Source organism: Candoia aspera, chromosome 3 (assembly GCF_035149785.1).
Source record: "Candoia aspera isolate rCanAsp1 chromosome 3, rCanAsp1.hap2, whole genome shotgun sequence".
Classification (NCBI taxonomy): domain Eukaryota; kingdom Metazoa; phylum Chordata; class Lepidosauria; order Squamata; family Boidae; genus Candoia; species Candoia aspera.
The window spans coordinates 33668146-33681799 of NC_086155.1; the positions used below are offsets into that span (position 1 = coordinate 33668146).

Here is a 13654-nt window from a genome sequence, read left to right on the forward strand (position 1 = left end):
TTTATGGATTAAGGCCAGAGGAATGCTCACTGATGGAATCAATCCAACTTCTAGCTGAAATACAAGATTCAACGAAGCAGAAGCTTAGCCAAAATTTCCAGGAACAGAATATGTACTGCCTGGGCTTATAAGCAAGTGTCTCTGCACTCTTATGACTGCTCAGTCACGGCAATCCAAATGCTTTGCTTAGCAAAAAAAGTTAGACGTGAAATGCTACTGAACCAAATGCAATACATTCATACTCACAGCCTTCTTTGCTGACAAAAGCCCCTTGTGGAGCTTGGGGAATCCCTTTCCACACAGTGATTGGCTTCGGGTAGCCTGGATCTGTTGCTCTCTTGTCTTCATTGTACCTCCAGTATCTATCTCCTTTGAAGAAATATGTTTTACCTACAGGTTCCCACCGTAAAGCCGTGTCAATCCCTTCCCGGGGAAGACAGCTGCCCAGCTCCACTAGGCTGTGCGGGTACCCTGGTTCTGCTGTCACTTCCTTAAAAACCCAGTACTTATCTCCTAGATATAAGGAAGAAAGAACACACATAATGCACAATTACTGAAGGCTAATAAAATCATTAACTGGATTTTTTTTTTTTTTTTGGTCCTACAGGTTCAGAAAACAGCAGGCAACAATTTTTCACTGATTTCCTTATCGGACTCAAAAGGGTTTTCTGATGGATGAAACACCCAGAGAATTTAATCAATATCAAATTGCAGTTGATAAACTGCCTTCCACAAAGTTTATTTCATGATTGCAATGTGTTGGAAATTTTAAACGTTTTCTGGAAAATAATTTACAATTTAGAAAGTTGATGAAAATATGAACTACACTAAAGATTACCTCTCAGAATGATTATCTAAAGAATAGATTTTTAAAAAATTACTTAGCAATAAGTACTGCCTATGCTTCCAGGGTCAATAAGAACATCTAAACATCACCAAGTTTTCCAGATGATGATGATGATGATGATGATGATGATGATGATGATAATAATAATTTATTAAACTTGTATGCTGCCCGACTCTTGACTCTGGGCAGCTCGCAACAATCAAAGAAATTAGAATAAAATCAATAAAAAATAAAAGATGGCAAGCACAATGAAGCAAGGGGTCTCACTCCCCCTCAGAGCCAGGTCTTCATGGCTCTTCTAAACAGCAGCAGAGTTGGGGGCATCTGGATCTAAGGGGGAACCTTGTTCCAGAGGACAAGCACTTAAACACTGTCACTTTTTCAGGTAAAACACTATTTCCCTGCCAAGTAATCAAATTAAAAATGGAAATTCTATTAAAATGTCATGTTTGGAGAGGGTTTTTTTTAACCAAAAGAATTCATAATGTTTTTAATGTCTTCATGTCCTTGCTTTTCACTGCTTTAATTCTTTGAAACACTTCAGAGAACAATTCCCAGGATGTTTCTATTGGGTCACACAATCCCTGCTTTTTTCATTTTCAAAATTTGCTTCCATGAATCCATTTTCTCTCTCACCTGAGAGCACTGCTCAGTTTCCACTCAAAACTAGACAGAACTTTCTACACAGTCCCACTTTACTGCAGAGCCTTTTGGGAATTCAATGCTTTAATTCACGATCTATGCCTTTCCCAGTTCAGCAATCCATTCTTTCCAATTTTGCAAGGCAACACACACTACGTATTTTTCCCATTACCTTACTCTTTCTGCTTATCATACTATGGTGAAAGGTGTGAGGTGAAAGGTCTCCTGTGCAAGCACCGAGTCATGTCTGACCCTTTGGGGGGACACCGCTTTCGCGACGTTTAGTGGGGTGTTTTGCTATTGCCTTCCCCAGTTGTCACCTTCCCCAGCAAGCTGGGTACTCATTTTACTGACCTCGGAAGGATGGAAGGCTGAGTTGACCTGAGCCGGCTACCCGAAACTCCAGCTTCCGCTGGGATCGAACTCGGGTCGTGGGGAGAATTTCGGTTGCAATACTGCCGCCTACCACTCTGCGCCACACGAGGCTGTCTTACCATACTATACAAACAATATTTTAAGAAGATGGCAGATTGACACCAAACTGACAGCAGTTTCTGGAAAACTGAAGGTTCTCTGAGACATAGCTTAATATAACAAAACAAAGAAAATTAGTTTTAGGGCTTTCTTGAAAAGGCCAGAGAAATACAAACAGAAGCCTTTGAGAGTACCTTCCTTGACAAATTGTTACCTATGGGGTTGTTCCTCCAGCAATAATGGTGGAGGAAACTGCAGGTTAAAAGACTTAGCCGATTTCTCACAGATGTTGATAAAGTATTGCCCAGTTTTGAAAGCCAAAAGAAAACTATTTACATGTAAATACATGTATTTTTATTATAATAAAATGGTAATATTCCACACATCTATTTTCTTATGTATATGTTTTAAAATGTTTTAGAGTGATTAACTTTCTATAATCTCTGGATTGCTCAAAAATAATCAAAGATGAAAAACTGAATGAAATTTTTATTAAGGCCAAGTTTCCAATAAGTGCTAGCATCTCTTGCTGATTTGATGGATATGCATATATTATAGTAGAACTGTTTGTGTTTACTTGATAAAAAATTTAACAAATACCTTTAAAGAAAACAAATTTTCCATCAGATCTTTCATAGGCAGCATCAATTTTTGCCGGGAGCCCTTTCCAGAACTGTTCAATTTGCATAGGATAACCCTCTTGTACGCGACTGTTACGGAGACGCCAAAACCAGCGGTCCTAAAAAAGGAAAACCACCTCCTAGGATTATGCTTCAGATTCCAATAAGAGGTAACAAAACAGTGAAGCCAGGTTTCATGCAGTTTTATTTAAAATAGCACTTCAAGACATTTTGCTATCTGAGGCACAGCAGCAGGCTGAGATGCACAGGACCCAAAGCCAATCCAGTTATTTTGGCACCAGTGGCATTACTTCCAAAAAAGCAGAGAGATACATATATGATCAGGTACTTTATTATTTCTAGTACAAATACCTCTCCCCTTCCCTGGAAGTAAAAGGCTTAAGATAGGCTTTCTCACTGTCATGAGCACTGATGGTGAGCAGGAAGCGGTCCCTATCCAGGGGGGAAAACGCATGTGTAGTAGAGAAAATTTGAGCTGTCATTCAAAGAGACACAGAACAGACCCGCCTTGACTTTTGGGGTTTATCTGTTTGGGTTTTCTCACGCTTCTTCAGTTTGGTAGGATTTTCTGTCTACTGTAATAGTAATAAAACACTAGAGACTTATTACTCCTCTCGGTGTGGTTCCTGCTTGTCAGGACACTCACTCTGTCTAATAATAGAACTAGCTCCTGACTCCAGTCTTTCCCTCCCCTCACCAAGATTACTTGATAACATTGCTTTCCAGAAGAAAACCATCCCAAATCCTTATCCCTCCTTTTTCTATAAACTTTATATCCAAATCAAGCATCAACTGATGCATACATTTGCTCTCCTTCCACTCCCATTTATTTTATTTAAAAACATACAGAAATTTAGAACAGGATGTAAGGCAATAAAAGGGTTTACACAATTTAAAAACCCATTTTTAAGACAATATTTAAAAACACAAAGAAACAACAACACATTTATAAAAATAGTACTCAAACATTAACAAATGGCTTTTAACTTTCAGTTAGTCCTTTCTGAAGAGACAAGTCATTTGGGGTAAAGTGGATGGATGACTCACAGACTGCTGGAGTGAGTGGGCCAAAATATTTGCTCATTTTGGGAGAAAGTTCAGGATTTGGAGAGACAAAATGGGAGCCTTGCAAGTTCATTTTTCCAATGGGTGTGAAGGTACAAAATGGATACTTAAAACTTCTGCAAGGTTAAAACACTCACTTATTCCTAAACATCCCCTAGACTAAAAGTCCAAAGATTTTGTTTGCCTTCTGGTGACATTTTATTATCAGCCTCTATTCCTTACTCCTGCAGCACTTGGAAAACCCAAAAAATTGAGTGTAGCATCCAGGTACATTCTCTGACCTGGCCTGATGAATAGTCAATCTGAAAAATACTTGTTACGTGAGTATTGTAGAAGATGGTTGCCATTACCAGAAAAGCACCAGAGTAATCATTCCCAATCCGTTGCTTTCCAGGTGTATTAGATGTTCCATATTTTCCAGACAGTAGGGCTATTGGCTACACTGGCTTAAAATTTAAAAGATGTAATTCAACCAATCTGAAGAATCACCAAGTTGAGGAAGGATGCTCTAAGCGGGTGGCTCCATGCCTAACTTCATGAGGCTGGAGAATATGCAGTAGTGCATGCAGGAAAGAACATTCAAGCCATGTAGGCCTTTAAGTGCTAACTCCTGCACCTTGGACTGAGCCCAGAAATGAAGCTACTACAATTCAACTAAAATACAGTGGTCATAATTTTACCTTCCTCCCCCTTCTTGAATTAGGTTTTTTAAAATACATCTCTAGTTTGCCAACATCAAATATTTTTTTAATGCAGGACTAAACTAAAAACAAAAATTTAATGTATGCCTTTTAACGTTAATTCCTCATATTGAGAGGATTTTTAAAATAATACATTGGGGTGTTCTTAAAAGATTTTTAAAAGAGCACAGTGGAGACATTAAACGTGCAATAATCTGCAATGTTAGCATCTTGGGTTACCATCTCATTCAGTGTAATGTGTAGCCACTGGGCATTCTGCTGAAACTCTAGATCTGTAATCTTTTCCCAAATCACAGAGAAATATGTGCAAACTTGTTTCTATTCGTGCAAACAATGATATAAGAGAGGATTATAAAGACTGATATAAGAGAGGCTATCAGTGGTACTAAACTCAGCACATTGTGGTACTTTGTTCTGTAAGGGTGCTAACATTCTGATTTTAAAAAATATTTGGTGCAAAATTTATTAATAAGAAAATAAGAAAAGAGCCCAGAGTTGCTCTTAGTGAGATGGGTGATAACGAAATAGGAAATATAAATAAATAAAAATTTAAAAATCACTAAAAAGTGAGAAATTATTTTATAAATAGAGGTTTTTCTGAGGGATAACAGAGAACTGTTCTGATCCAAATACCCTCTAATCCATTTCAGAAAATTAATACAAAATCATAACATCATTACTTCTCATATTTGCAGAGCAAAATGTCAAAGGCTATGAAAATACTTGCCTTGCTACAAAACACATCTTCATGCCCCTGGACATACCTAGGCCCCATTTATGAAACAGAATCACTGTCAGTTAGAAGAACTCTTCACATGCACTAGAGTTTCCATGGGCAGAAAAAACTGCTAGATCAAAACAAATGCTGACAGCAGAACACAGCACATTCTTGAAAACAAACAAAAAAATACTTATGCTAGATTAAAAATGGTTTAAGTTACCTCAATAACTTAATTTAAAGATGGAGTGGCTGTGGATTGATGGCCCTTCAGTTCCCAGGCAGTTGTCATCTTTGGTTCTGGATGGGGTGGCACTGCCCCATTTGGAACCAGTGCGGAACCTGGGGTCCTCCAGGACTCACGACTCCTGCCTGAAAAGCAGGTGGAAGTCACGGCCAGGAGGGCCTTTGCGCTCCTTCGGGTGGTGCGCCAGCTCCGCCCATTCCTGGACCAAGATGCCCTCCGAACAGTCACTCATGCCCTGGTCATCTCCCACATAGACTATTGCAATGTGCTCTACATGGGGCTACCCTTGAAGAGTATCCGGAAGCTTCAGCTGGTCCAGAATGCGGTTGTGCGGACAGTTATTGGTGCTGTAAAATTGGCACACATGGCACCACTGTGACACGAGCTGCATTGGGTACCAGTTTGCTTCCGGGTCCAATTCAAGGTGTTGGTTATCACCTTTGAAGCCCTGCATGGCATGGGACTAGGCTACCTGAGGGACTGTCTCATCCCTATGACATTGACCTGCCCCACCCGCTCAGGCAGAGAGGGCATGCTACAGATTCCGTCGGTAAGGGAATTTCATCTAGTGGGGTCCAGGAGGCGGGCCTTCTTAGCAGTGGCAACCGCCCTTTGGCATATCTTGCCCCCGGAGTTGAGATGGGTTTCCTCACTTCCAGCCTTCCGGAAGAAATTGAAGACCTGGTTCTGCCACCTTGCATGGGATAGGGAGAGTAACAGCTCCACCTGGGGGTGGTTGGTGCCATAGCACCCCCTATTGATTGGGATTCCATCTCCTCTTGGATTTTATATTTATTATTTATGTCTTTAAAGTGTGATTGAAGTTTAGATGTTTTTATTATTGTTTTTATTGTAAACCACCCCAAGTACCCCATTGGGGGAGATGGCCGGTAATATAAATTTACTAAAATAAATAAATTATTATTTGTGAAGAAAATGCATTATGTCACCTGCCATATCAAAGTGTCATAGTCATTTTCTCAGACAAGGAATGCAAGCAAATTCACTGCGAACCATTTGTTGGAAGGAAACTTACCAGGTCCATTCCGAGCCGGGAATGAAAGTTCTTAGGTGATTGCTTGAACAGAGATAATTTTATTTTCCAAGAGCATGTACAGAGTCTGCTGGTTGGAGGTGACCACACTTGTATTTCCCCCACAAGCCCTTTATATTGGAGAGCTTGGCTGTTGTTATGTAAAAGTGTTCCCGCCCTCTAGGAACTTCTGAGAAAAGCGCAGTTCAGAGAAGGGGCACTCTGTGGTCAGGTCCTGTTTCCTGTTCTGATAGTCCGGGTTCCCTGTGGGGCTGTGGCTTTGTCTACTAGGCTGGACTGTTCACCTTAGAAGGAATCTTTTGTTATTTGATTATGGAGATCTGTTTGGCTGTTCACCTGAATGGGCTCTGCTAAAGTCTGTGAATAAGCGACCTTTTGTGTTCCAAGGTTTCTGATTGAATCTGAAGGGAATCCTTTGTCTAAACAGTTGGACTTCCTTTTACATTTTAATCTCTGGCATCCCCTTTTGCATTGAACCCATTCTGTTTTGTGACTTTTAACCTTTTACCTTGCTCAAGGGGAAGGCAATATTGGGAGAAGTGTTTTTGGCAGGAAGTGTCCAGAGGGAGAAGACGTGTTTCGAAATGGTGGTCTGAGAGAGAAGGGGGGGTGGGGCTGCCTCGAACCCTCCGAACAGAACCATTTATTATTGAAGGTGATTAGAGATATTAAAATACCAAAATACCAAATGATTTGGTTGACATGCAATATACTCATTTGTAGTATATAGAGATTAAAGAAAACCACACTTAAGGAACAGCTCTTCCTACCTTGAAAACAAACATTTCTCCTCTGAACAGAGCCACAGTATTGAAATTTCCATCACATATGTTGGGTTTGCTGCCTGGAGCAGAAGGCCTGTCCCCTAGAGGAGGCCTGGGAGGCCGTGAATGTCTGTCATGTTTCCTTTCTGAAGTAGAATGGATCCTGTGGACAGGAAGGGTTGGTAAAGGTCTGGTGGGTTCCAGTGGTTCAGCAGGTGGACCTAAGCAAAACGGAAGAGGGAAAACCAAAAAGCAGTTGGAGCATTTTACCCAACACATTAAACATTGTCAGAAAGCCTGAGCAGGTATTTCTAAAGATTTTATCAAAATATTTCCTTTTACTATAAACTGCAATATAATTTTCAGTGTCCTGTAGCAAATTGTACTCATGCTTTTGGGTAATATAACCTACCAACAGTATTGGATTTTTCTACATGAAATGCTTCAGTTATTAGTCTAACTATCAACAGATGCAACCCTTTTACGGTTGCTGTGGAATGTGTTGCAGATCGCACGTGGGTGAGGCTTGGAAAAAAGTAGCAAAAAATTAAGGCACTCTTATTATTTTCTTGCAAGTGTGGAGAAGATATTTACTGGGTTATGTGTCAGTCCAATGCTCAGGGGACATGTTTATATTTTATTGCTACAATCTGGTGATGCATTTGCACACTATTGCAAGTTAGAAGTGCCATGGCACTGCAAGATGTCATTAAATTATAATTTTGGATGGAGAGAGGGCACCAAGATGTGGAGATAGTGGCAGAGAGATGTGGGCAAGAGTGCTTTGCTTATGGCAGACAAGGGCCAATTCATGGCATACCCAGAGTATTGTATTTCTTTTGTATTTTTCTTTTTTCATTGATATCCCAGGCTTTGTATTACCATGATCTGGGCATGTAATTTATCATTTTCCACGGAATGTTTGAAGTTTTATATATTTAAAGTTAGAAAACTTTTTTTTAAAAGGCAGCATACGACAGAAGAGACCTATCTCTCAAATATACTGGGTTTATAAAGTGGGTGCCAGGTGGAAGACTCTCTGGAAGATAAGTGGTAGTAGCTGAAACTACCAGGCCATGACTCCAAAGCAGGAGGCAGGACCAGGGTTTGAAGACCCAGTGGGCTTCTGAGGGGCAATGTTTGAGACCTCCAGCCTTTCACCGTGCAACCTCAACACTTTGCTACACAGAGGTTGTTTGATACAAAGCACTGTGACAACAGAATATTCTATTCCCATGTAGTGAAAGCTGTAGTTCTTGATCTTTTTAAAGTTTTTCTTCCTTTTTTGTTGCTCTTTTCTTTATTGCTTTTTTGAAGGAGAAAGTTGTTCTAATACTGGAGAAGGGAACTCCTTGTAATTACATGAAAATAGGAAGGAAAGGAGAGAAACAAACAGAAATGCAGTCATGTGACAGAAACCCTCTGGGGAGTGGCACTAGACTGAAAGTGCATTCCTTTTGGCATGAGTATCACTGGCATATGCAACATAAAAATCTTTTTGGATAATGTTGGCACAGGTATGACATAAGGAAAGAGGGTGCCAAGCTTGCTACCTGTAATATCATATATGCTAGTCAACAGATGTTTGTGACATTTCAGTAACTGAATTCTATTTTATGGTTTGTACTCTCAGTAGTTGTCTTTGCTATAGTGGCGGAAAGGACATGCTACCAACAACAGCTTGCTTTGGCTTGAGGAAATGCCATTTCCCTACAATTGATGCATTCACAGAGGAAACCTTCATTTGCAGCCTGCTCAATAGTTGAGTAATTGCTACACATTTCTTAGTGAAGGAACACTTGTCCTCTGTTTATTTCATACCAAAACAGAATACTTTTAAAGAGACCATTTTAAATTCAACAATGAAAGTAATGTCTGAAATGTCTGAGCATTTTCCAGAAGTCATGCCTTTACTTCAGTGGTGGGGAACTCAAGGAGTACATGAGACCCTTAGTGACACAGAGCAGGCATGGGTAAAAATTTCAGAATTACATTTACTTCTGAGGGGGTTACGGTCAATTTAAGGGGCAAAATGAATGCCTTAGGCCTTACCCCATCAAATATCCTTGGTAATAAAAAAGCTGAAGTTATTTTACAGTTACTGATCATTTTCCCATAGTAAACTTCATTAAATAAATTTGAGAAACACCCCAGCTCTTCACAATCACAAATACTGGTTCTGTATATTTAACTACTAAAAACTGTCTGAAGTTATGGGAAGGGATGTGGAATTTATCTTACCATAGATCTTCTGAATTCCTTGAAGATCATCTTGGGGTAACTTAAAGTTGTGTGTTTCCATGTACTGATAAAAAGGAGCCATAATAGCACTAGGGTCATTGGAATGCTCAAGGCCTAATGCATGACCCAATTCATGTACTGCAACCAGAAAAAGGTCATTTCCTACAGAGGCAAAGTGTATAACTATTAGTTTCTGCATTAATAGGACAAGCGTTCCAATCACAAGCTCCACAAATTCTCATAATTCTCACTATCTCAAAATTATAGTGGCATAGCAGTCATAGTTTTAAAAGAAACTCAAACAGAAACAAGCTACTGTACATATAAATATAATTGCAACATCTACTGTATCCTTTGGATATTGTTTCTCTTTGTATAATATAATTAACATAACACTTCTTGTATATTTAATTGACTCAGTATCATCTCAACAGTCCTTGCAACAATATCAAAATCATTATCATTATACAGTAGGTGCAGGGAGATTCAGAAGGAAAGGTGTACTTAATGAAGTGATATAATGGCCAAGGTGAAATCTGAACCAAGGGCTTAATCGCTACAATTATAGCACCTAAGCACTAAGTTCAGGTTCATAGACTCTTTTCTAATATGGTACTCTGCACATGTTTTGGGACTACAACCTCCACCGTTCTCAGCAAGCATGCCACAAACCAACAAACGTTGTTCATTAAAGATAATTTAATTCTTGCTAATGAGATTTTGCAAAAGGCTGCTGATGGTATGCAAAATCTGCTGATGGTATGCAAACTATCAAAGACATTCATTGTATCACACTGTAAAATTTAGGATTAATTTGAGAGAAAAGAATCTTGGAGGCCAAAGTGTTCTCTGTTTATCAATTATCAAGACATAGAGCATATAAATAGGCAGTTTTAGGCAACTTACTGTCCAAAAAGTCAAAGTATGAAATTGAAGTCTACAGAATTATGCCCCAAGTCCAGTTAGATATTTGGAAAAATATACTTAGTAGCATTTTAGAATAAAGATGACATCCTACAGCACTGGGAGAGAGCCCCAAGTCAATTTTTTCTGGATTTATGGAAAGAGATGACTTAAAGGCCATAGATAGCCAGAATAGCATAACAAAAGAAAATTCAGTGCAGAAATATAGTAAATATCAGGTAATCCTCAGTTACCGACTGCAATTGGGACCGGCAACTCCATCGCTAAGCGACGTGGTCGTAAAGTGAAAATTCACATGACCGCGCCTGACTTACGATAGTAGTTTGTCAGTTCTGGTTGCAGTTGTTAAGTGAATCACCGCAGGTCATTAAGCATGACATCAAGTGACCGCGACTTGCGACTTCCTGCTGGCTTCCCCATTGTCTTTGCTTGTCGGAAGCCGGCTGTGAAGGTTGCAAATGGTGATGATGTGCCTGCAGGACACTGAGACTGTTGTAAATGGGCACCTGTAGCCAAGAGCCTGAATCACGATCATGTGACTGCGGGGATGCTGTGACAGCCACAACTTGGAGAATCCGCCATAAGTCTCCATATTCAGCACCGTCGTAACTTGAATGGTCGCTGAATGAATGGTTGGTAAGCGAGGACTACCTGTATCTGATTTTAAGGATTGCTCATGAAAGCAATGGCAAAAGCAGACTCTAGAATTCCAGTCCTTGTTTGAAAAACAAGGAGTTGTCAATACGTTCTTTCAAAGGCAGGTAGTTCAGCCTGATCTCTGTTCCTTCCTTGTGATGTATACAACTTGCTTTCAGTTAACAATATTAACAATATTACAGTTCTTAACTACAACAACACTATTACTATATTATTTTTTCTTTCATAAATGAATCCTCAGTAAAGGCAGCTGTATTAGGTTAAAGATTAAAATCTGCTGTTCCAGTGTAAAATCACAAAAACAAAATTATGTATTTTATCCATTCTTATTTTGTGTCTTAAGCTATTAAAATCTAGAGAGTTAGAAGTCTTCGGTGTCCCTATTTGTACATTATATTCAGTGTAAAGCACATATTCTGCAAATGATGTAATGTATGCTGAGGTCTATATGAGCAGTCACAATGGAACAAGATCTAAGTCATTTTTCCATATTCCATAAGAGTGGTAGGGGAACTCAAATGTGAATTAGAATAAATAAGAATAATTGACTTTAGCAATGATAACTGAGCAAAGTTCGCCTTACAGCATTAGCAAGAACTGTATTTTAAGAGACTATGTTATTCAACCATTACATATTTTCTCAAAAATGTATTGTATTTTAGGCCTGTCAGTTAATACTTTTAATTATTATTAAATTCCCTGCCTTTTTAAAGCATAATGCACATTTATACATTAAGCTGTCTACAATAGAAAAAAATAGAAAATATTAATAACTTTTATATAATATCCTTGTCATGATCCAGAAAATTTCACGCATAGGACAACTAACAGACAGACTGGGGGTGGGGAATGAACAAAAAAAATGCATATTAATGTATTTCTACAAAATGTTGTAGAAGTAATAGATTTTTCCAGTACAGCATCATAATATATACGGGAATACATTCTGTTACAGTATTATATGTTAAACAAGGCTAACAATGAAGAAACATCTATTGCAAATGAACGCTAGCAGATTAACTGTTGTGCCTTTACATTTTGCACAAGAATTTCCCTAAATGGAATAACTTACCTAGATCTTTTAAAAATAAATTTCATTAACTAATTTAAGAATAATGAACCATGCATTTTAAAAAGTATAAGTGTACACCAAACAAACAAAAAACACCAATAACTTCTACATACTCTATTATATTATTAGTTAATTTTATTGTGCATTAAATCTTTTCAAAATAAGAACAGTAGAACATAGCACTTTTTCTGTTTTTTGTCACCTTAAGAAAAATGGGAACCATGTTTCAATCAACATATCAACCTATAAGTGTCCTTCAGATGTTTTTCGTGGACAGGTATTTCTGGATAATAGCATGTGTACCATTATTTGCCTATCAAATTTCTTATATGAAGTTTTGTATCTCTGTTCTCTGTATTATTAATTTTGCATCTTGAAATGTAAGAAATTATCTTGGTTTCCTAAATGGCAAGGCTGCAACTATTGATGCTGTAACTGGATAAATGTTAAAATATGGATATGATTGTTTATGGAATGGCTCTGTTATTTATCATTTGTGTAATGACTGGATCTGTGCCTGTCATTTGGAAAAATGCTGCCATTGTTCCTCTATACAAAGAGAAAGATAAGAAGAGTAAATGCAAAAACTACAGGATTAGTCTGTTAACTGAGAAGCAAGGATGATATGAAGGTATATCATGAATTATGTTGATATAGACTACATTTAATTTCTTTTCTCTTATCTCCTGCCTTTAATTTCTTTTGTCCACTATTTCTTGTTACGTTTTCTGCATTTTGCATAATGTAGCCTATCAAGAAAGGAGACAGTATGATGGATTCATATGCATGAGTACTGTACTTGTCAACACCGAAATCAGATTGACTACATCCTTTGCAGCCAAAGGTGGCGGACATCTATACAGTCGGTAAAAACAAGGCCTGGAGCTGACTGTAGTTCAGATCACGAACTTCTTCTTGCACAATTCAGGATCAGACTAAAGAGATTAGGGAAGACCCACAGATCAGCTAGATATGAGCTCACTAATATTCCTAAGAAATATGCAGTGGAGGTGAAGAATAGATTTAAGGGACTGGACTTAGTAGATAGGGTCCCGGAAGAACTATGGACAGAAGTCCGCAACATTGTTCAAGAGGCGGCAACAAAATACATCCCAAAGAAAGAGAAAACCAAGCAGGAAAAATGGCTGTCTGCTGAGACACTAGAAGTAGCCCAAGAAAGAAGGAAAGCAAAAGGCAACAGTGATAGGGGGAGATATGCCCAATTAAATGCAAAAGTCCAGAGGTTAGCCAGAAGAGATAAGGAATTATTTTTAAACAAGCAATGCGTGGAAGTGGAAGAAGACAATAGAATAGGAAGGACAAGAGACCTCTTCCAGAAAATTAGAAACATCGGAGGTAAATTCCAAGCCAAAATGGGTATGACCAAAAACAAAGATGGCAAGGACCTAACAGAAGAAGAAGAGATCAAGAAAAGGTGGCAAGAATATACAGAAGACCTGTATAGGAAGGATAACAACGTCGGGGATAGCTTTGACGGTGTGGTCAGTGAGCTAGAGCAAGACATACAGAAGAGTGAGGTTGAATGGGCCTTAAGAAGCATTGCTAATAACAAGGCAGCAGGAGATGACGGCATCCCAGCTGAACTG

General features: G+C 38.7%; 1 protein-coding gene across 1 annotated transcript in view; it reads right to left on the reverse strand.

Moving 5' to 3' along the window:
* The window catches only part of MMP24 (matrix metallopeptidase 24), a 53188-nt gene that overhangs the window by 2087 nt on the left and 37447 nt on the right, over positions 1 to 13654 (reverse strand). The window contains exons 5-8 of the mRNA XM_063297318.1: positions 9395 to 9556; positions 7160 to 7374; positions 2564 to 2702; positions 247 to 513 (exon numbers count right to left, since the gene is read on the reverse strand). Coding sequence (XP_063153388.1) covers positions 247 to 513; positions 2564 to 2702; positions 7160 to 7374; positions 9395 to 9556 — 783 coding nt within the window. The remainder of the gene's footprint in view (positions 1 to 246; positions 514 to 2563; positions 2703 to 7159; positions 7375 to 9394; positions 9557 to 13654) is intronic.